The 24731-nt window shown below is 37.4% G+C and overlaps 1 protein-coding gene across 1 annotated transcript in view; it reads right to left on the bottom strand.

Annotated features, from left to right (window-relative positions):
• The window catches only part of PKHD1L1 (PKHD1 like 1), a 166194-nt gene that overhangs the window by 73386 nt on the left and 68077 nt on the right, over positions 1 to 24731 (bottom strand). Inside the window, 13 exon segments of the mRNA XM_058564477.1 lie at positions 1800 to 1991; positions 3667 to 4696; positions 7029 to 7165; positions 9092 to 9333; positions 12771 to 12900; positions 13966 to 14095; positions 14560 to 14639; positions 15825 to 15981; positions 16380 to 16536; positions 17543 to 17717; positions 19176 to 19325; positions 20066 to 20314; positions 23421 to 24405. Coding sequence (XP_058420460.1) covers positions 1800 to 1991; positions 3667 to 4696; positions 7029 to 7165; positions 9092 to 9333; positions 12771 to 12900; positions 13966 to 14095; positions 14560 to 14639; positions 15825 to 15981; positions 16380 to 16536; positions 17543 to 17717; positions 19176 to 19325; positions 20066 to 20314; positions 23421 to 24405 — 3814 coding nt within the window.

The following is a 24731-nucleotide window of genomic DNA, read 5'->3' as shown; positions in this document are numbered from 1 at the left end:
ATATTGAGACATATGATTTTAGTTTCAAATTGCAAGTTTCTACCTTGAAATATCATTAAACGTGGAAATTTGGAAATGCTGATAGCATTTTTAAGTAACGTTCTGAAAGTATTTGCAATATACTGAAGAAAAATGGTTAATGTTGACATTATACCAGGAGAAATAAGCATCCTTAGATTCTGTCAATAAAATCTCTTCTATACTTTTGGTTCCTTATTATATGCTTAAATTAGACCTTAATGATTACAGTTTTACATAGTGTCATCAAGAAGCTACATCATTTACGGGGCCGGCCCCGTGGCTTAGTGGTTGGGTGCGCCCGCACCGACGCACCGCTCCTCCGGCCATGCTGAGGCCGCGTCCCACATACAGCAACTAGAAGAATGTGCAGCTATGACAGACAACTATCTACTGGGGCTTTGGGGGAAAAATAAATAAATAAAATCTTTAAAAAAAAAAAAAGAAGCTACATCATTTATATTTATACAGAAAATGTAGAAAACCATATTTGATAATGATCTGTTTAGCAAATCTTTGATTCATCAATTTTTTTCCTATTTTCCAAAATCTGCAGTCCATCAGAACAGAGAATGGATTAATGGTAGATCGATATTTTAACTAATAACTCCTAGATAGATGATGGATGGATGGATGGAATCACAGATAGATATACACCTCTGAGCCAGTCAGGGTGGTCTAGGCCAGGTACGATGGGAATAGATATACTTACTAACCGGAAGAATTTCCACATTGGTTCCCTAACTAATGGAGTGACAGAAAATCTGGTAGGAAGGACTGAGCGAACACTCTATGAACCATGCCTCCCCACCTCCTTACCAAGATAATAAACTAAAAACAATTTCAAATCCTTGAGGGGGAAAATGCAGAAATTAGTGCCACAATGAAGGATCTGAGAGATGCAAGGATCAAGATTCCTACCACATCCCCATTTAACTCACTTGTCTGGCTGGTGCAAATGCCAGATGGATCATGAATAATGACAATAAATTAATGCAATCTCGAAAGGTAATGATGTCAAGCACATCTGGTGTTCCGGGTACAGTATCTTTACTGAACAAATCAGTAAATCAACAGTCTCTGGCACCTAGTGTGCAGCTAGTGATCTAGCAAATGCTCCCCCCATCCCATTTCAATCAGCGAAGATAATCAAAAGCATTTGCCTTCAGTGGCAGGAATAATGGTATGTTTTTACTGTCTTGCTCCAAGGGCTATGTCAACTTTTTTGCTTTCTATTATAATATTGGCTGGAGGTTCCTTAATCGGCAGAATATCATGCTGGTCCATGCCTTTATTCAGTACTCCTCACATGCCCCTTTTGGGAGTGTTATTTGTTTCCTGCCTATCTTCTTTTTTTTTTGTGAGGAAGATCAGCCCTGAGCTAACATCCATGCTAATCCTCCCCTTTTTGCTGAGGAAGACTGGCTCTGAGCTAACATCTATTGCCAATCCTCCTCCTTTTTTTTCCCCAAAGCCCCAGTAGATAGTTGTATGTCATAGTTGCACATCCTTCCAGTTGCTGCATGTGGGACGCGGCCCCAGCATGGCCGGAGAAGCGGTGCGTTGGTGCGCACCCGGGATCCGAACCCAGGCTGCCAGCAGTGGAGTGCGTGCACCCAACCGCTAAGCCACGGGGCCGACCCTCTGCCTATCTTCTGACTGATATAAATATTATGCTTTTTCCAATGTTCTAAACCGCGAGTGACAACTCATGAAGATGATGATGAAAACTGAGGAAAACATATTTAAATTAGTGGTATAAACTATTATATTCCACTTACCAAAAGAGTCTGAGAGAACCACATCCTTTTCAAGCAGAGACATTGGAGAAGGCTTGTTGAATGCTAAACGGTGGAAGCTGACCGAGGCGTCACAGACAGACCCGGGGAACCCAAGGCTCCACTCGGCTTCTTGAGTGCAGTGAGAAGGGTCCAGCAGTGAGCTGTGTGGAATGACGGTGTGTCCTTTGTGACCTAGGACACGAACACAAACAGCATGTTTTCTATTTCATGTTAGAAAACAAAAACACCAAACTCTACAACATACAGGTACTGTGACCCCCAGTACCACTAATAAAATCTAAAAGTCTTGGTAATTTTTTTTGGCATGGGGCAAGGGGACCTCACACAGAGACTTTGCAGTGGACTCTTTGGTCAGGGAGCTTATCGTGCATGTAGCTGAAACATGGGATCTGCAGCACCCATGAGAGCCAAAGTAGAGGATGGGAATGGGTAAGTAACGTGGTCAAGGATACACGGAAGGATTCAAATCCAGGCAGTCTGACCACAGAGTCTGTACTCATAACTGATGGACTGCCACCTCACATTAAAAATCTAAGCTGAATTAAGTAAACTTATAAAGGCTACACAATTTTGCATATTAGAGCCATCCAAATGTTCTCCCTCTTAGAGCCACAATTAGAATAAGAGACAGAAGTTAACAACTATAGTTGAGAACTCAGTTTGTTTAAATATTGAGACGAACACTTCTTCTATCTTTCAAAGTGACTTTCAAAAGTAAATTGTTAATATCTGTAAGTTTAATTGTAAATTGTCTCTCTCTTATAAAGTATTATGCAGAATCTCTCTCACAAATACACACACACTTGCTATCTTATTTAGACAAGTTTTTATCATTAAAAATTTGTAAAGACACTAAATTCTAGACACTATGAATATTTACAGAAAATGTGATATACTCTGAATTTGAAATGGTAAAAAAAAGTTTAACCTACCAAGTATTGTTGAATTTTGTACTAGAGTTAAGGTATTCTTTGAACTAATCCCAAATTTAGAATTTATTTATTTTTCCTTTTTTTAAATTATTTTATTGAGGTCACATTGGCTTATAATATTGTGTAAACTTCAGGTGTGCATTATTATATTTCAGTTTCTGTATAGACTACATTGTGTTCACCACCAATAGTCTAGTTTTTATCCGTCGCCATACACGTGTGCCCCTTTACCCCTTACACCCTCCTCCCACCGCCTTCCCCTCTGTTAAGCACTAATCCGTTCTCCTTATCTATGCGTTTGTTTATCTTCCACATATGAGTGAAATCAAATGCTTTTGTCTTTCTCTGTCTGACTTATTTCACATAGCATAATACCCTCAAGGTCCATCCATGTTGTCGCAAATGGCACGATTTTGGAAAGAAAAAGGTTAACAATAGGCATGTAACTTACTACTTCCCTTTAAAGTATTTTAGCAGGATATATCCAGTCTGCCTACATTGCTTATGCAAATAAACCTGGAATTTATACATTTATGGGGCATGACTGACTGGAAAATTTGGGTAGTCATATAAACAGTTTCTTATCTGTATAATTGAGTATAAAATGGAGGAGTTCTCAAACCGAAACAGCTTCCTTTTGTGATCAATGTTTCCATAAATATTACTCAAAATTTGCTGTTAATTCAAAATCAAACCACAAATGCAGGAGAAAAAGAACATATTTGTAGGCTGCTTCTGACAGTTCGGCAAAGTCTCATCTGTGTCTAGTGTTGACCTATATCTCTAAATCATTAGTGAAGTTTGCTACTGGGTAAGACCTGTGATTCATGTGAGTTTGCTTTGACAATTGCAACTTCTGTGTCAACACAAACATATTTTCAATGTATTTTTCAGAAATTAAAACATAATGTTACCTGTAAGTGAACCATCGACATCAATCAGTACCACTTCATGTTCCCATCGAAAGCCAGCCTTGTTCGGTGTGTGAAAATACTGGACGTCAACAAATTTTGCACTCCAACCTCCACATCTGTCATTACAAACTCCAGTGATGGATGTCACTCCCACAGCTACACAGTTGGGACGGTCAAAGTTCATAAAGTGTACGGAAGATACAGTCAAGCCTTCACTAAATGGGAGAACCAGGCCTCTTGTTGTGCAAAATGCAGACCCCATTCCCAATTCATCAAGATGACCCACTATTTTGGCATTTTTAATCACTGCTCCACTGGTTTCACCCCATCCTCCAACATAAGGAGCCAGGATCCTCTTGGTCTCGATTCCAGCCTCATAATTATTCACCATCACAAAGTTATGGAACTGAAGGGCACCTCCATTGACCCATTCTGCTCCTTTTTGACAATTCCAAGTAGTAAGTGAATTAAATATCGCAGGCACTGGCACTGTAGAAGTACAAGATCCTGTTTGCATGGGGAAATATTCTTCAAATATCCACATTCCAAACCAACCTTGAGAATGAACAGTGTTGTTAAAGAATTCTCCAAGAGGAACTCTTTTTTGGCAAATGTTTCGGTCATAGGATGGCCCGTCAGGGTGGTTGTTCATTCGGTACCAAAAGCCAAAGTGAGTGCCACCAGCAGCTGCATTGTGTCGTATGGTGTTGTTTGGGTTGGTTACCCAAAATGCAGCTGGGGTCACATCATCATTCAGAAGACTAGTACTTTGCTGTACAAACACTGCCAAGTTATATTGCAGGATATTGCCATGTTCAATACCATCTTCTATAAAAAATGCTCCTCCCTTGATATCGTATATAATATTCCTCTCAACCAGAAGGTGATGTGTGTTATGGATGGTAACAGCTCTGTTATAGGCTTGGTGAATTGCACAGCCTCTCACATAAGACTTAAATTGTAAATCTCCAAGCAGATGCCAATGTATTGGATATCGCCCCAACCGGAAAGCCTGGCCAGCATGGAATATCTGTCAAGACCAGAAATCACAGTTATTCAGTGACACACATAGACACAGTGTTTGCCTGGCTCATATTTTCTTATTTCAAAATAATCTCCAATTTTATATTAATTATTATTAATACATTCATATCTCCCACATTATTCATGTTTATCATTTGAAAATGTTATTTCACCGGCAAACCATCTCGTTTTATTCAATATATAACAGCTCATACTTGTTACCGAATGAATGAATAAATGAGTGAATTAGTTAATTAACAAAAGCCGTCTTAGACTCTTCTGCTTTTCACTTTGGTCTATTACTAAACTTTTGTGTTTAGCAAAATAAAACCTCTCAAAGACTTCTTTTTCTCTTTCACTTTGATTCTTATATAATCATAAGAAACATCTCTTAAATGTTTATCGTGTGCCAGGTATTGTGCTAGGTGTCTCATATGCATGATCACAGCCTTTACCACAATGTTATGAAGTAGCCACTTAACCATTAACTTCATTTTACAGATGAAGAAATCGAAGTTTACAAAGGCTGAATATCTTGTTCATGGTCATAGAACTCCATTTAAACCTAAGTTGGTCTGATTCTAGAGTCAGTGCTCTTATTAACCACTCTGCTGTACTTTCTTTCAGTAGGCCTATGATCTAATGATCTAATATAGAGGATGCCAGTGTGTGTGAAAGAGAGTGTGTGTGTGTCTGTGTATAATACAATCCCATAAGGTTTGGATATAACATTTTAGGGCATATATATATTTTTATTCTTCATCTAAAACTAAAAAATTAACTGTTACTAATATTTAATATACAGAATGTCCCTGGCAACCTCATTCAGTCCGTATCTCAGATGTCACATATGTGTAACACATCCTAGGAGGAGGGGAGTTTCACAAAATGCAAGTGTTGACTCTGTCACCCTCGATGATTTGTTTGCAGTCTAGGTGTTCCCAGTTTAATGGATTTATGCATTTCACTATCCTTTCCTCCCCCTCTCTCTCCCTTCTTCTCTCCCTTCTTTTAACTGAATATTTGATAAAAACTATGCTGAACTCTAATTATATAGCCTGAATATGAGTAAGATACAGAAAGGCTCCTAATCTCTTGGGGATACTTTGCATATTTATTCATTTATGTATATATTTGTTCAATTAATAATCAGTTGAGAATCTGCTATATGCCAAGCACTGTTTTAGCCACAGAGGAATCAGCAGAAAACCACAAAGACAAAATCTCTGAGCTAACTGAGTTTTTATTCTAGAGGGAGAGACTAAAAATAGATATAAAGGGGGCCGGCCCGGTGGCGCAAGTGGTTAAGCGTGTGCGCTCTGCTGCGGGGGCCCGGGGTTCGCCGGTTCAGATCCCGGCGCACACCGACGCACCTCTTGTCAGGCCATGCTATGGCGGTGTCACATATAAAGTAGAGGAAGATGGGCATGGATGTTAGCCCAGGGCCAGTCTTCCTCAGCACAAAGAGGAGGATTGGCAGATGTTAGCTCAGGGCTGATCTTCCTCATAAAAAAGAGAAACAACAGATATAATATCAGGAGTTATGAGTAAATAAAGGAAAACAGGGGTTTGAGCAGTTAGTTCAAATAAAGATGGTGAGGAAAGGCCTCTCTGAAGACAGAACATTTGCGAAGAGACTTGACTGAAATGAGAGTGTGAGCCATGTGAGTATTTAGCGGAGGAGCACTCACTCCAAGGAGAATGAAGAGCAAGTGCAAAGGACCTGAGACAGGAGTGTGCTCGACATGGTCAAGGGACCCAAGGAGGCCCATGTGACTAGCATGGCATGAGCCAGGGGTAGAGTCGTAGGAGATGAAGTCAGAGGCCAGCTGGGGCACAGATTGTGTGAGTCCTATGGGAACGACTTGGACCTTTTCTTTTAGGTGTAACATGAAGCCATAGAACAGGATGTAACAAGATCTGATTTATACTTTAAAATTTCTACTTTGGCTGTGTTGTGGAGATTCTACTGGAGAAAGGGTGGAAGCAGGAGGTCAGCTAGGAGAAAATCACAGAGTCCAAGTTAGAGGTGATGGTGGCTTGGGTGAGAGGTCGGGTGGAGGTGGTGGAAAGAGAGTGGATTCAGGACACAGCATTTTGTGAGCAGAGGAGATATAAGCTGCTGAAAAATTTGATGTGGGGTGTGAGAAAAATAGGGAAACGCAATTTTGGCATGATTGAATGGGTGAATAATTAGGTGTATTAAAATTGTCTGTTTACTTATCTGTCTCCTCTACCAGATTATAAGTAGCATCTGGCAAACAGCAGGAGCTCAATGCTTGTTCATTGTATGGATAACCTTTGGCAAACCACTGTGATTTAACAATAATGCCTCTTACCTCTACATATTCTATTCTTCCAGTTACCATGTTAGCACCAGGCATAGGAGCATGAAACATAATGCAGCCTCCAAACTGGTCACTTCCTATTTCTTCTCCAAACTTTCCTTGGAGACATGTCTGTGTAGCAAATTCACCTTTAAAAATATTTTTTAAGACATCACAAAGAAAAACCATGTCAAAATCCTCTAATTATATAAATATTTCCCCCCATATCTAATTATATTTTTTATTTACATGCAATTTTAATCTCATCCTGGAACATAATTATTTGCATTCATATCATCTCCTATACATAGTTAAGAAAGGTAAGTACCTTGTCATGTTCATCTTCACATTCCCTAAAAAGCACTTACTACAACATTTTTCAAAGATACTAAATAAATATTTGAATGACTGAATGAATACTGTGGGCGATCAGAATTGGCCACTCCAAATGTGTCTCTTTGCCTTGATTATTTTTAAGAACAAAAGACTCTGAAAGAAACTTTGACCTTCCCTCTAAGTGCCTAAAAGAATTTAAGATAGAAGTCCTGTTCCAGAAGGAGCTAATACCATAAGATAACTGTAGTATAATGTAAAATAGGTGTGACAGACAGAAAGGCACCAGCAAGCCCACTTTTTCCAAAGTTCTCTCTCTCAGGTCACATTGTTTATAGATGGCCCACCAAACACTTGTTTATCAAACATTTGCATTTCCATTTCCATGTAAATTGTCTCTCTCCCCTTTGAAATCCCAAACCACTACTCCCAACATCCTCTTTTGTCTTTAGCTGAAGATGGTATTTAAGGTGGCGGGTTCAGCCATGCTGGCGAGTTACTCAGTTTTCCTGGGTTTCTCCCATGTATATATGTTATTAAACTTTGATTTTCTCCTGTTATTCTGTCTCATGTCAATTTAATTTTTAGACCAGCTAAAAGAACCTAGAGGGTAGAGGAACTGTCTTCCTCCCCTACAGTACTGATAAAGGTATTTTGTCTTACTGTCTCTGAAGCTTTACCCTAGATTTGGGTTTGACAGAATTAATGCAGTCTTATACTTGTATAGCACTAGAATATGCATCATGTCACTTAATTCTTACAGTGATAGTAAGTAGGCAGAACAGGAAGTATTCTTATTTTTTTTTTTTTTTTTTTTTTGTGAGGAGATCAGCCCTGAGCTAACATCCGCCAATCCTCCTCTTTTTTTGCTGAGGAAGACGGCCCTGGGCTAACATCTGTGCCTATCTTCCTCCACTTTATATGGGACGCCGCCACAGCATGGCTTACCAAGCAGTGCGTCGGTGCGCGCCCGGGATCCGAACCAGCGAAGCCCGGGCCGCCGCAGCGGAGCGCGCGCACTTAACCGCTTGCGCCACCGGGCCGGCCCCGTATTCTTATTTTAAACATGATGAAATTAGGTTTCATGGACATTGTGAGACCTGATTCAGGTGAACTGGAATCAGAACATAGGCCATTTCACATTGAATCCAATGAGCTTTGTCTTATATTTCCCACTGAAGAAAAGGCTATATCTAAGGTGTATTTGTTAGTATTCAACCATGTATAGGATTGTAATGGTATTAGAGATTACATAAAAATATTTAAAAGAGACTTGTAAAATACATTGTGCTTCTTAACTATATGCATATATATTCTTAACTATATAGTCTTCTTAACTATATATATATGAACTGTGGTTAGGTAAGCATAGCCATGGAATCAGTTCTGACTAATGACACCTGAGTAGAAGAGACACTTTAGGACCAAAGTAATTAACTGCTGTTGCTTGACTCTCCAGCCATCTTGTCTCCTGTCTCGGAGATCATGGAGGCCCATGTTGAGATGGAGCCTCCAGCACCCTAGACCCTGGAATAATTACAGTGAGCAGAACCCTGCTGTTGACCTATATTGGACACACGTAGCATGAACGAGAAATAAACCTTTCGCGTTGTAAATCACTGCCATTTGGAGAGCAAAACCCAGTCCAGCAGTTCTCAACTGGGGGTGATTTTGCCCCCAGAGAACATTTTTGCAATGTCTGGAAACATTTTAAGTTGACACACTATGGCTGCTAAAATTACCTATGTCAAATCCATCAGGACACACTGGAATTTTGTCATTCCACTCCACATTATCAGATCCTCTTATTAAAATATTTCTTGTAAGAATTCCAACTTCTGCCCTTGCTTCAAACAGCGTTCCATCAGGGAGCGTGACAGTGATTCCCAGATGTGTGTAGTTCAACGGCGCAGTTAGTGTTACGTGTATGCCAGCAGCAGATACAGATGCAATGGTCTTTTTCTCATTCTCTCGCTGACTGCGTCTGTAAAAATTTTAAGAAAAACTATCAAAATTAATATAAATCGACATAACACTGTCTTGGTGCATTTGTTTTATGCTATTTTGAACATTTCATATGTAATATAGAAAAATTTTAAGTATCATACAATATTTTGAAGAGGAATTTGAAGACGGTGTTTTACTCTCTCTCAGAGTAACTGAATAAATTTTACAAAGGCAAGTCAATTAAATAAATCTATTCTAAGTGCTACACTTGTTCATGGACCTGTACTAATTTCTATAAAGTATTCAAAAGAACTATTCAGGGGCCAGCCTGGTGGCATAGTGGTTAAGTTCGCACGCTCCACTTCGGTGGCCTGGGATTCACAGGTTCGCATCCCAGGTGCGGACCTACGCACTGCTCATCAAGCCATCCTGTGGCGGCGTCCGACACGCAAAACAGAGGAAGATCGGCACAGATGTTAGCTCAGGGACAATCTTCTTCACCAAAAAATAAAGAAATTTATAAAAGAACTATTCATTTATAACTTTGAGGATCACACTCAGTGATTCTCAATTGAGGATGACTTTATCCCCCCCAGGGGACATTTGGCAATACCTAGACACATTTTTGGTTGTCACAACTGGGGCGTGCTATTAGCATCTAGTGGTGAGTGGCCAAGGATGTTTATAAACATCCTATCATACACCAGGCAGCCCCACACAACAAAGAATTATCAGGTCCAAAATGTCAATAGTGCTGAGGTTGAGAAACCCTTACAAAGGAAAGCCATTGGAGTTTCCTGAGGAGGGAAAAGAAATGATTGAGATAAACTTTAGGAGGTCTCATTTCTACTATTCCTTCAGTACACCCCAAATTCCAGCCACAGCAAAAGGACTTGTCAGTTCTATAATATACATATTCATGTATTGAGTCATTCAACAAACAATCATTGAGTGTCTAGCCTGTTTTCTAGGCACAGAGCTAAGTACTGGGGATACCAAGTAGAAAGTGCCCCTGACTTTAAGGAGATGTGTGTCAATGCCTGATTGTGTATTATCCACTAAAGAGTGATTGGTGCTGTTAACAGAGGTAAGCTTAGGGGAGTTACTTCTGTGTCTTCCTGACACTCCCTTTAGACTCTTCTCTCCCTTAGCAATTCTCATTCCTCCTTTAAATACAAGTTCAAATGACAATGTCACATGTGAAATAGGTAAAAAGTCACCTCTCTCAACTTTCCCCACCCTTCTTCTGGATTCCCAGTGCACCCTGCCTAACGCCCTTTTAGTGCTCATAGTCCATACCGCGGGCCTATCACATCTGCGCCTACTATCCTATCTACTTCTCTGTCCTTTCCACCACCTGTCTGCTCCTCTAGGTAAGGTGCCCACTGAGTCGTTCTGTATGTGGAGCACTTAGTACAGTACCTGTCACTACTCAGGAACGGTTTCTGATTGATTGCACAAATTAATGCAGAATGAATTCATGAGGGGAAGAAAGTAGAGGAAGGAAGCCCAAATAGGAAGATGATGTAACATTCCAGGTGTGAGGGACTGAGAGTCTAAATTAAACGGAGAGCGAGGAAAGCTGATGCAAGAGGCATTTCAAGGGCAGATCCCGAAGAACTTGGTGATGTGCTGGAAATGAAGAATGCTGACAGTCAGGAGGTCACTGGGAAAGTTTCTGTGAAGATCAAAATTAGACTGTAAGGGTTTAAAGAAAAAAAATGTGTAGAAAGGAAGAAATGGGCATAATATTAAGTAGTTTAATTTTTTTTTTTTTTTAAAGTAGACAAAAAGAAAGTAGCTAGAAAAGACAGGAGACTCAAGTTGTTTTTCAAGATGGTGAGTGGATGAAGAAACTCATAATGCCAAAAGACCCAGGGAAGGAACTGTGTGGGGAGGGGGCAGGGGAGGTGGAGATTAAGGATGCTCCAGATAAGGGGGCATCACTTAACTGGCCTCTCCAGAGTTCTCTTGGATTCAGATGAAACAGAGATTTCTTGAGAAAAGAAAGTTCTAAAATGCATTTTTATATGTTATGTGCATCTAAATACATTTTCATTCCTTTGAAATATATCTAACACTTACACAGCACTTACTTTGAGCCAAGTTCAGCTCTAAGTACTTTACACATATTAACTCATTTAACTCTTACAATAATTCTGAGATAGATACTAACAACATTTCAATTTTACTGAAGCACAGAGAGGTGAAATAATATGGCCACAGGCCTAGTAAGTGGTATTGCTGGCATTGGACCGAGGCAGACTGACATTTCGAAGTCGTATTCTTAATCACTAGCTCTACAAACTCTCAAATAGGATTCACGAATGAAATAGTGAACAATGAGTTAGATTTGGTGGGAAACTACTTAATTCTTGTTTCCTAAAACTAAATATTCCTAAGCTAAATTCTAAATTTACTCTTTTATGTCATACAGAAAGCTATAAATGAGGACATGCTATTCTCTTAGTAAGCCCTGTCATTTTGCTGCTTTTTAATTTTGCCATTATGTAATTAAAATTTCTTCCAAGGGCAGAAAAAAAAATGTGCATTTATAAAGCTAAGTATATATTTAAACTCTTCCTAACATCTGCAAGTCTATTTTTAACTTGAAAAATGGCAAACCCAAAATGCCATCTTGAATTTTAACTCTAAATTGAGTCACGACCTTAACATAATTTAGCGGTTTCTTGTCATAAGCTACTATTTGTTCTCTAATAAGCATAACCATACCCAATTTTGCTATTACCCATAACTTAAAAAACAAAGCAAAAATAAAGTTCCTCTTGCTCCCTCTCTCCACTGATATTCTTTGTGTAGCTCTATCAGTTTTGTTCCGTACATTTCTTATTTGCTAAAATATATAATTAAACAGAAATTAAGGGTCATAAACAGTTTCAACTATAAAATGTCAGATGCACAAAAGGTCATGCTAATCATCACTCATTCTATAATGATTTCTTCCCTTTTATTCAATCATTACTAACAATTTTGCTCCATGGGAACCACTGCCAAGACTGTAAGATAAGAAAGAGTTCACTAGCTGCTTTCAACCCTGTTCTTTGATGACCCCAAACAAAGAAACTCATTTACATTTTTGCATGCATTAATGTATTGAGCTAAAGCTCTAAGGCAGAGGTTTTCAAGAGACTTTTAATAGCAGAATGCTTTTTTCAAACGAAATATGACATGAGAACCTAACCGTGAAAAACAGCTACAATATTTTATTAGTATATATTTTTTTATAGGTTCAAATTTATACTTTTTCTTATTGTGAAGTCAGTCAACGAAAACAACATATTAGTGATCAACCCAATGTTAACATTTGGCAAATACATATTTGGCTACTCATGTATCTTTATTGGAGGTTGCAAATTTAAATCAAATAGTTGTTGACATTCAGAATCATCCCTCTTTTACATAGTTAAAATCTCTGTTCTAAACCAAAATTCTCAGGCCCAGAAGACACCATACCTGTGTCCTGTGCTTGCAACTACAATCGTATCTCCTGGTTTCCACGTTACTGCTTCTTGTAAAATCAAAGTCCTTTCCCCTGCCTTTGCAGTATGAGCCAGACGAGTCCAGACCACGGGAACAGGCAGACCTGGAGCCAACACACAAACCAAGTATTTCTTCAGATGTGTTTTCTCAGATATTGAAAGCTTTATGCATTTTAATCTTTTCCTGGATTGAATCAATTTGGGGAGGGTTCATTTTACCTTAGCATTTCATACATTTCTTGAAAAAGAAATATGTAGAATGCTTGCTTTATAAAAGTAACAATCAGGTTTGTAATAACACGTATGGGTCTATAAATTTGAAAAAACATCCTTCTGCAAAGATATATTCTGTTTATGACAATTTTCTTTACAGGAACTCAACATAAATGTGCTGTGATACTATTGATAAAATGGGCAAAGGCCTATTATCTTTGTCATTGTTGACAGGAATTGCTTAAATTGATAATATAGAGACAAACGAAATGTGTAAATTTCTGAAAATCACATTAGTATCTATACTTAGCACAATGCAGGACAGTTGTGATCATAACTGGGTGTCATGTCTACAAATTCTAAATTTATAAAAGACACCGATTATTGCAATAGAGAAGCCTTCAATATAAAAAGGATTCACACTATGCTTCCTTTAAATAAGTTAGCCTGATATTTCAAACGTGATCAAAATCATTTTTATTTGCTGATAATTTTCCAGAATATAGTTATAGGAAACTATGACTATAAATTTATAGTTATATTTTAAAAAGAGCCCGTTTCTGAGTACAAATATGAGAATTACAATCCTCTGCTTTCAGACTTCATGTCTTTTCATACAGATTAATGAACAAAGTAGACAATCAGTATGAACTGTGGTAAGTTCTAAATTAGACAAAAGGTGTTACGGGGGTACCTAGACAGGGGTAAGAGGAAGGGTGTAGAGAAGACCCAATACGGCTTCCCCAAGAGTAACCTTGGTTGTGAGTCTTGATGGTATGTAGAGGCTCACCTGGCCTGGATAAGGGGAGGGAAGAGATAAAGAGGAGTCAAGAAGGAATATCAAAGACAGGAGAAGCTTCGCAAGTTTTCGTTTAGCGAGTTATCAGAAGGATTGTCTCTGGCTTCCTGGCTAGTCTCTCCTAGACCAGTTTCCTGAGCCCTTTTGGCCTCCGTACCATGCAGATCCAGGATTCCCTCTCGCACGGCCAGTGTTTTAGCGCCATATACTGGGAGCTCAGGAGATCGCAGATGCCCGTGCAAGGTAATGACCGCCTTGTGCTGAAATGGGGATTCTTCCGTCCCAATCTGCAAGGGATTTCACCAGCATTGTTCAGAAAGTTAAAACTCAAGATTCACAATTCTAATCACTCAAAAGTTCTTTCCTCTTCTCCCCTCTCTTTCGAGAATCGAATATTCAGTTGTCAGTATCTTTCTTCCAAAAGATAACCCTTAAATTTTCTAGTCAGCCAAATACACTATGCCAGACCTTTGGAAAGCATCCTGATTGACTTTAGCTACATCTCAGAAATTTTTTATCTGCTCTATTTTAAATTCTGCTCTATGATAATATGCTATTATCTTCCCATTAAAAGCACAAGAATACTCTGGGAAACTTTTCCCCAGAAAAAGGATTTTATACTAATAACAGAGACCTACACAAAGATAAACTTGTGAGAGTTTGGCATAATTAACTTCCATTTTACGTATACTATTTTAAAAAGAAATAGAGAGAGATTAGCAATGAACATACGTCAGGTTCTCTCGTTTACCTGAAGAATGCCTCCGTCTGTGATTAGAATATTTTCTGCCTGGAGTTCAATGTCAGCTTCATCAAATATCAGAGTTCCACCTATGAACCACACAATTTTGAAATATATCATAAGGAAAGTTATTACTAAAAGCTATTTATTAAATTATACATTAAAATTTAATTTCTCATTCCTATCTGCATTCACTATGCATGTCACCTCACTTCTGCTCTTTGGCAACATAAAGTATAAAAATTTCAGACAAGACTCAAGAGCTGATAAAAATCAAATCCCTGGGCAGATCATTTTCCCTCAGCCATTTGTTATTTTAAATGCTATTAACTAGTGCAGCTCCATGAATTATAGTTCTACAAACACAGGGCCTCAAAATAAAAATTAACTAAAATTAAAGAAAAGCACTTTTTATAGAAATCATTATAATGCCAACATCAGCTCTGAACTTTTATCCACGAATCTGCACTAGCAACAGCTATATCCTGATTAGCATTATTAAAGAATGTACCAAGACACTTTTATAAGACTGATGTAAAGCTGTGGACAGTAAAACTTTACTCGTCCAAAGGTTCAATAGTTAATAACTTCAAATAACTGAAACGTTGCTATTATTCCAGAAGTTAAAACCAAAACAAAATGCAGAGGTCTTTGAGCAGCTAAAACTGTTATGGTAAAGTTTATACACTGAAGCCCAAAGCACCTTACTCTTGCCAATGATTGTCTCTTTTCATCTAATTGTAACAGTTCTGGTTATTTAGTTTTCTGTAGTAAAAACAGAATATCAAGAAGCAGAGAGAACTCCAGGTAACAACTGAATGCAGGTCCACAGGCCAAGGTGAGAATCACAAGCTGGCCTCCAAGGGGAGTCAGGGGAGTCGTTCAGTATAGAATTTAACAAATCTCTATGATTCTATAACTCCTGTAACTCCCTATACCAGTGTCTTTCTAAGCGGGAAACAGCTTTTCCTGTTGTAGTCCATTGCAAGGGCATAGGCACGCACAACGTTTAACTTTAAAAGATGCTTCCCCATACGAACGCAATACACTTTGATATTTTCTATTCAATTTCATTAAAAGATTCTGGCTGCAACACACTAAATAATTTCCTACCACAAATGGATTGTAATACTCAGTTTAAAGAACTCAGTACTATACTCTGCATTAAAAACATGATACCACTATGGATGTTCATAATCATGAATTTTGATTAAATTAACCTCAAAGACATATTCCATAGGCAGAGTCTAACAAGCAGATTTTCAGAAATTTACCCTGAATGAGCAACATTTTCAGAATGGGGGTATTTTGATCCAGCAAAATTGTCTGTCCTTTGGTAATAACAACTAGTGACCCCTCCTCTGGGGGAGATCCTCCTTCCCAGGAGAAGTTGGAGGACCAAGCATCAACATATAGGAAGTCAGCATTATCCTGTAACAGAACATGAGAGACTTAAATTTAGAGGTTTTATCAGAATTCTTCATTCAATTTCTCAAAAAAGAAGAAATCTAAAACAGTTAACATTTTCATTAATAATAAAGTATAACCTACTTTAAATATGTTATAGCTGCCTGTTGGTTTCTTTCACAATAATAATAAAGTGAAAAACCCATTACCAATTACCCATAATGAAGAACACTTAAAAATCTGATATCATAAAATGTTAGTAATAAGCAACAAAAACATGAGCTACTTTAAATATATTATAGTCACATCTCAGTTATTTTTTGGAGATATTAACAAAGTAAAAAGTCCATTACCAATTATTTCACCTCCCCTAATACTAGTTTTTCTGTTGCTGAGATTACTATACCCAACAGCACCATTACCAGTTTGGCCATGCCAATGCTTCTGATGTTGACACGCACTGGAGCCCACCCTGAAGGAGTGTGGGTGTTTGTCATGCAGACGATACATGTCTTGTTGGAATATTCGACATCACATTTGGCTTCAGCTATGGTGACGAGAACATCCTGCATATTTTCACTGTAAAGAAGAAAGGGGGAGAACAAAACACTGATGTTTCTCTCAAATTTCTAGATCACACTGTCAGACTCTATTACTGATATGTGGCATTGCAAAAATTATGATCTTATCCTATAGTCCCTCAAAATGCAGACTGACATTTTTTTTCAGTAGTAAGACTTCAAAATACTTGTTTGAGAAAAAAGTAAACAAAGAGATTAAGAGGCCAGGAAATAAAAGCGTACAAACTAGCAGGTATTTAGTGTTGGAGACAGATAGCCTGGGTTCAATTTATTGAGAGATTATATGTTGGTCTCCAAACAGGCACCTTATAAGAGACTTTCAGGGATCATTTTGCCTACGTGCCATTTTCACCACATTCACAGGCTTTAGAACTTAATCTCCACGTAAAAATGCAAGTCCACAGTAGTTATGAGTACCTGAGGAGTTAAAATTGCCTTCTATGATTTAAATGATCTGGGGTTTTGAAGTCAGCCTTATCCACTTGAAGAATGATGACAGTGTCGTCCACAAATTTGAGCCAAATAATGAATATATTAAGGAAAAAGGAATCTGGCCAGTTACAACGAAATGGACCTGATGCATGAAGACATGTTGCACTGACCCGATGAAGCAGCTCATGGCTGGAGATGAGATGCTGGGGAAGCATAACGAGACGGTGATTTATACTTGTGAAGCTATTTACTAGAATTTAGGGCAAGTTATTTAACCTCTCTAATCTCAGTCTCCTAACCATAAAATGAGATAAAAATATCTAGTAAGGTAAGGCAGGAAGTTTCTGCAGGGTAGGAAGGTGACTGACACAGATTAAGTACTCAATAAATGTTAGCTATTAGTACTATTATGTGCTTCAATACTATGACAAAAGTCATAGTATTATGACTTTTGAGCAGATGGGTACACATTACATGACTGTATTTAAGCACTGTCCTGGCTTACGAGAAAGCAGGCGTAGTGGCTTGAGTCTGGAAATAGGCACCGATGTACATGTGTACGAAGACAGTACCTGAAGCCTGATCCCATGACTGTAAGTCTGGTGCCCCCTGCTGTACTGCCTCTCTTGGGAGATATTTCACTGATGAGCGGAGTCAGTGGCACCATGTATGTAAAAGGAGCCATGGACTGTGACAAATCCTTCCCATTGACCACACTCACTTCACAGGCTTGCTCAGGTCCCGTGCCTAGGAGAAGAGGATCAAACTGAGTACAGTTCTGCCATGAGGCCTTTATTCATTTCCAAAATTCCCAAACATTTTCAATAACATCTTCCTTTTCCCAAAATCACTTTCCAACATACACAGGCTGTATGTGAGGTAATAAATATCTCTAGCTATAGCCAAAAACATCACAAAGTTCATGCACACTATCCACAGGGAAAAACCCTTAGACTCTCCCTTGGACAATTCTACAAACTTCCCTGTTTAGTTTTCCAGTCCTAGAGGATCCAACACTGCAAATTAGACCGGGAAGGAAGGAAGAAGTGCTGATGACAGGCACGCTGACAACAGCAGGAGTGACAGCTGAAAGCAAGGTAAGAGACAGAAAAACGACAGAAACCCAATACAAAAACGTAAAAAGAAGAAGCGGAGCTAGTGCTAAGACAACCTAAAAACCTTGACAAATCTCGACAGCATTGCTGCATCTTTTAAAAAATCAGGATACAAACTCTGATGTTGAAATGATAAATAAGCCCAGTCATATACATTTTCTTCAATATTCATGTCTAAGAAGTCAGAAAGAGCAAAAATGTTTTTAAAAAGCTTCATCAAATTTTGTTAACGTTTTTAAAAAAAGTTTGCACATAAACTATATCCTTTATTCATCTAGAATATTCCCTTTGGTTCTTCGTAAATTTTTTAGATAATTAAAATTTGTTGTGACCTTAAAATACCAGATATTTAAACTTCACAATAATCCACTGAATTAGCATTAATACTATCTCCATTTAATAGATGGAGAAACTGAAGCAGAAAGGAGTTGTTACTTAGCTAAGGTGACACAGTAAGTAAGTGGCAAAACTGAGATTCAGGGGCTCTTCAGAGCCCAGCTCTCAATTATTAAATAAAAATAAATAAGAGTAATGATAGCAAATCACAAATCATGTTTCAGATATCACTCCACCCACTTTACATACATTAACTTATTAAACCTCACAGTAATCTTATAAAGTAGGCTAATGTGATCATTCTCACTTTATCAATGGGGAAACTGAGGCACAGAGCAATTGAATAACTTGCCCAAAGACACAGCTTGGGTTTGAATCTGAGCAATGAACTATCAGAGTTCACGCTTATAACTTACACTATCCCATCTTTAAGGGAAATCTAATATTCCAATAGGAACTATAACCGTGTTCTCCATTTTGCACGCTCAATAAAGAGAGAGGCTGCAGTTTTCGTGATTAACTGAAAACTGCAATTTCTTAGAAACAGTTCAATCTAACCCAAATGCTATGAATCTTGAGAGACAGATAAACCTAGAAAACAAAGTTCTGAAGAAAATGCTTAAAATTAGAGCAGTCATAAAGGTGATTCAATTACCGCAAAGAACATAAAAACTTCAAAAAAGAAATTCAGACCCTGATCTTTATAAAATTAACCATTTCACAAAGACTGCCATTCTTTCTTCTGACAACTTACCATTATTAGGTGGAATTTTACAAAATAATGTTGTGCTATCAGATTTAAGCCTGTCGACTGCACATTCTGAGCCACACACTAATATAATTGAATTTTGTGGATTAAACCCAGTGCCTGTCACAGTCACGGTCTGACCACCACCGAAGCTCCCTAGTGAAGACATATAAAAGGGAAAAACAACGCCAGTTAAAAGAAAGCTTCCTCTGTGTATATATTTAACTTTATTTTAAAATCTGAAATTGAAGTAAATTACATTAAATGAAAAGATTCTTAGAACTGAAATTATACATAGATTACATTATATTACATCATATTATATTAATGCAACAGAATCTTGTTTGATTGTAGTGTTTTAAAATCGTCACTGAGTAAATGTCACATCTGGTCATTTATTTAAACTACTTCTAGGAACTAAAATTTTACTTAAAGAGATGTCACAAAGCATCTCAGAGCAGTTGAAACATAAATGTAAAATTACTATTTTAATGAAGAGTACCTTGCTTATACTTTCTTAAGGTTTTTAACCACTAAAATGATTTTCAAATAGAAAACAATACTTATTTATGTAGACATAATAACAAGTCAGTGACGTCTAAACATGATTTAAAAAAAAAAAATTTCCACATATAACCTGCCCATTTTAAGTCAGGCTAAATTTTAAATAAATTATATAGCACTAAGAGAAATACAGGCATTAAACTAATGTTTTAAAATGATTAATTGATACCCTTGCATCCTTATTTATTTGATGTATAAACAAAAATATTTTTAATGTGCTATGGAAACTACAAATTTTAGCAGTGTTTGAAGAACATTTTTTTTTTCTAAATAGGGTAAGTGTTTACTGAAAAATATAAAATATTTGTAGGTTCTTGCACATTCATGACTACCTTGGCTTGGATGAATATTTTGAATAGTAAGTGGGTACTCAAAAACAACTGTGGACAGAGCAGAGCCTTTTGTCTTATGATGCATCATAACAGGAAAAGTGCCACCAGCGTGTTCTCCGACAACGCACTGCAATGCACTGTCATTGATCATGGTTGTATTACACTGAATGTTATTTATCATCACCGAAATTTCCAAGATATCAATACCAAAATTAGATCCAGTAATCTGAATTTCAGTTCCTGGTGGACCTTAAAAAAAAAAAAGCACACATTATAAATATATCTAAATTCTAATACTTACACAAGCATTTAAAGGTATACAGTACCTATTTACTTCCATAAACAAATAATATCCAGTATTTTAAAACTAATATAAATATTAACAATACACACCATGTCATATACATTTTGGCTATAATATACATTGCAGTCTGTGGTATATTAACTATAAGTTATTTATCTTAATGTTCGTTATTTTCCAGCCGTTCTGTCCATTCTACTGAGTTGTAAGTTACTAATTCAGCCTAGTAGAGAAGAGAGGCGAAGAGAAGAGAGAAGATCTAGAGTTAAGAGTATGAAGTCTGAGCAGGGCCTGCTGAATTGGAGTATATTTTTGGGATAGGGCTTACTATTTTTTATTTTTAGTACTTTCCTGATATTAGCAATTCTTTTGAGGATGAACTTTCTTTTTCTTTTTTTTTTTTTTCAGTTTCTTGTATTTTTTTTAATTTTTATTTATTTATTTATTATTTTTTTTTGCTGAGGAAGACCAGCTCTGAGCTAACATCTATTGCCAATCCTCCTCCTTTTTTTTCTTTTTTCCCCAAAGCCCCAGTAAATAGTCGTATGTCATAGTTGCACATCCTTCTAGTTGCTGTATGTGGGATGTGGCCTCAGCATGGCCAGAGAAGCGGTGTGTCGGTGCACGCCCGGGATCCAAACCCGGGCCACCAGTAGTGGAGCATGCGCACTTAACTGCTAAGCCATGGGGCCGGCCCCTATCTTTCTTAATTCATGTATTTTCAGTATATATGACTTGATAAACAACTTATGATAAATAAATAATTAAGTATAACATAGTAATTACAGAAATAAGGAATTAATTTAAAGACTTATAGATGAATGTTGATGTCAATGCCTTGAATAAATGTACATAGAACAAAGTATTTCAATCCTTCTGTTCCCTTCCTTCCTCCTTTTGACAGAAATGCATTGAGGGCATTAAACACATGGAATTTTTCATAGGTCATCCAAATGAATATATACATACCTAAATATTAAGTGAATATAAATTAATCAACATAACTTGTTACATAACTTGTTCCAAGTAGTACTTTGATTTTAATTCAAGTAGTAACAGTAAAAATAACCATATAATTGACCATAGTAAAGATCACTGAAATACACATCGTCATTTTAAAGACCATAGATATTAATGAGATCTTTCACATTAGGAATAGTTTTAAGGTAACAAGCTAAAAAATATTTTTTGGGTCTTAAATTTTGAATTTTGTCTGACATTTTCATCTTTCAAATGGAAGTGTTGTTCTAAGTGTGATCTATTGCCTTGTCTCTTCGGTAAATAACACTTCATTTCTTGCTTGTCTACAAGCCTTTTATCTTCAAATACATTGTTTTGAAAGAGACATTCAAAGAAAGATATGGGATAGAAATGGTTCATGGAAATAAGGAACATATGCCAATATCTAGTTCATCATTTGCAATGATTACAAATACATGGGGATAAAGTATGTCATTGCTGTTGTTAATGTTTGCTTTTTAAAAATTTTCTAAATGAGAAAACTTGATGTATCAGAAAATAGCAAACTTCTTGAAGGCAGAGAATCTATCTTACACAAACCTCATACATTTTCTGGTAATATAAACTGAAAAAGACTTTTTTTAAAGGCTAACATTTAATGAGTTCTTTATTAAAGGTACCATTCTAAGCTACATTATATGAATGAACTTCCTTAACCTTACGAGGTAGGTACCTGCCTGTATAAGGAAACTAATATTTAAAAAACTTGTCCGAAGTTTCATCACTTCAAAGTAGAAGAATCAAGATTTGAACCCAGGCATCAAGGCCATGTTCTCAACCATTACACTACAGCTGCCTCTCTAGAATTCATTACACAGAGAAGCATTCCAACAACTTGAAGATGATCAGAGACAGCATAGCATAATGACAAAGGATCAGCAAGACATCTGAATCTGGGCCGGCCCTGTGGCTTAGCGGTTAAGTGCACGCGCTCCGCTACTGGCGGCCTGGGTTCGGATCCCGGGTGTGCACCCACACACCGCTTCTCCAGCCATGCTGAGGCCGCGTCCCACATACAGCAACTAGAAGGATATGCAACTGTGACATACAACTATCTCCTGGGGCTTTGGGGGAAAAATAAATAAATAAATTATTAAAAAAAAAAAAAAGACATCTCAATCTATTCTTAGCTTAGAAAAATAAGTCATGCCAACATGGATGGACATTGAGGGTATAATGCAAGGTGAAATAAGTCAGAGGCAGAAGGTCAAATACCGTATGATTTCCTTCATTAAGTAGTAGATAATAACAACAATAAACAAACACATAGGGACAGAGAGTGGATTGGTGGTTACCAGAGGGGAAGGGGGGAGGGAGGAGGGTGAAAGGGATAATTCGGCACATGTGTGTGGTGATGGGTTGTAATTAGTATTTTGGTGGTGAACATGATGTAGTCCATGCAGAAATAGAAGTACAATGATGTACACCTGAAATTTTTACAATGTTATAAACCAATGTTACTGCAATAAACAAAAAATTAAAAAAAAAAAAAGAAAAATAAGTCACGCAAAATAATTAACTAAATCTTATTTTATAATATTTTCTCCATCTGAATGGGCCAATTACCTCCTTAAAAAGAATTCTGTTGTGTTAATAAGTTAATAATCAATTGTAGTTTCACGGAAACAAGGTGTTGTGAAAAATTCTCAATGTTAGTTAAGATCAACTACTCGTGAATTTTAACAGGTGTTTCTTGTGCCATATCAACATGAATGACACAAATTAATTATCAATTGAATAATCAATTGGTCCATATTCATCTATTTCTTTCTCATTTTGAAATTTACATCAAGTTAATGAGAATTTGTTCTGAAATAGAAGTTGGAATTTGACTAAAAATTTTATTCCAAGAATGTGCAAAATATCACAAAATAGAGACTACACAGAACTCGAATCCCATGTATTAACTGGGTTATGTGAGATTGTCTAAAAACACATCTTAATAATCATTTATAAATATTACTCCAATTCTATGCTAATAAATATTACTGAAAATATGATATCAAGACAATAAAAAGGCAGGTATTGCAGTACCTGCACTTGGGACAATCCCTCTGAGACATGGAGTATCCTCCAAGGCATATGTAAATGACAGAGGTGGGTAAGCGACTGCATTGACAAAGATCTTCACACTGACCCTTCCAGCTGTCCCAGCCGGGGTGCGGCAGTAAACTTCACTGGAGTTGACAGAAATAATTTGACAAGGGTTATCCCCAACACTGACTGTGGTACTGCCTGGATAGAAGCCATTTCCTGTGATCACCAAAGTGGTTCCACCACCAATGCTTCCAGAAGTTGGTGTGACAGATGCTACTGCGGGACTGCTGACCGTAAGGTTTCCCAGAGCCAAGCCTTTAGTTCCCACCACAACACTAAGAGAATGAAGTCCAGCGGGGAGAGGAGTCACCAGAACAGTGATGTTATTTTCATTAACATCTATTGCTTTGAACTGTTGGTTTCCAATGAAGACAGCAATGTCCTCCAAGATAGTGCCAAAGCCTTCTCCTTCAATAAGAACTTTTACAGATTCTTTGATAGAGTTTGGGAAGATTCTCGTTATAAAGGCAGTGATGCTTTCTAAATAAGAAAAGCTGCAGTTCCCCTGACACTGGGCAGGCACTCCATGTATCAGAAGGTCTACTTTCACAAGCTGTTGAGGAGCAGGAGATGTTTCACATTCGATGGTTGTATAATTTACCGATAGAATTTTACATGGAAAATGACCCATAAGGACTTCAACACCTGCAGAAAGAACTGAGAATCCAGAGCCTTTTATGGTCACTTTGGTCATTCCTGTAGTTGATCCTGCATTTGGCAACACCATGTCGATGTTTGGCAAAAGTACAAATCGCCTATCAAATTCACTGGACAGTGTGTTGATAGCAGTGCCCAGGTTGTGGACAGTTAATGTGACAATTTCCCTGATGCCAACATCCATTGAGTTTTGAGGGTCAATATGACACAAAATGGAATTGTTACTACTTTCTTCTACAACACAGGGGTAGCTACCAATTGTAACCTGAAAGTAAAATGAATATGAAAACAAGTCAATACATTACTCTACGATGAACTTAAATTTTGTATTAGCAACAACTAAATTTTAAAAAATTAATCATGTGCAAACCTTTTTATACTCATAAAATTAATTCTGGGGGCTAATTAAGGCATACCTTGGATTACTGTAAAATTAAATTATGATTGCACATGCATGTTCATAGCTACATTATTCATAATAGCCAAAAAAGTGAAAACAACCCAAATGTCCATCAACTGATGAATGGATAAAATGTGTATACCGTACAGTGGAATATTACTCAGCCATAAAAAGAAATGAAGGACTGATAC

This window comes from Diceros bicornis, chromosome 21 (genome assembly GCF_020826845.1).
Source record: "Diceros bicornis minor isolate mBicDic1 chromosome 21, mDicBic1.mat.cur, whole genome shotgun sequence".
NCBI classification, from domain to species: domain Eukaryota; kingdom Metazoa; phylum Chordata; class Mammalia; order Perissodactyla; family Rhinocerotidae; genus Diceros; species Diceros bicornis.
This window is presented reverse-complemented; position numbering and strand designations above follow the sequence as displayed.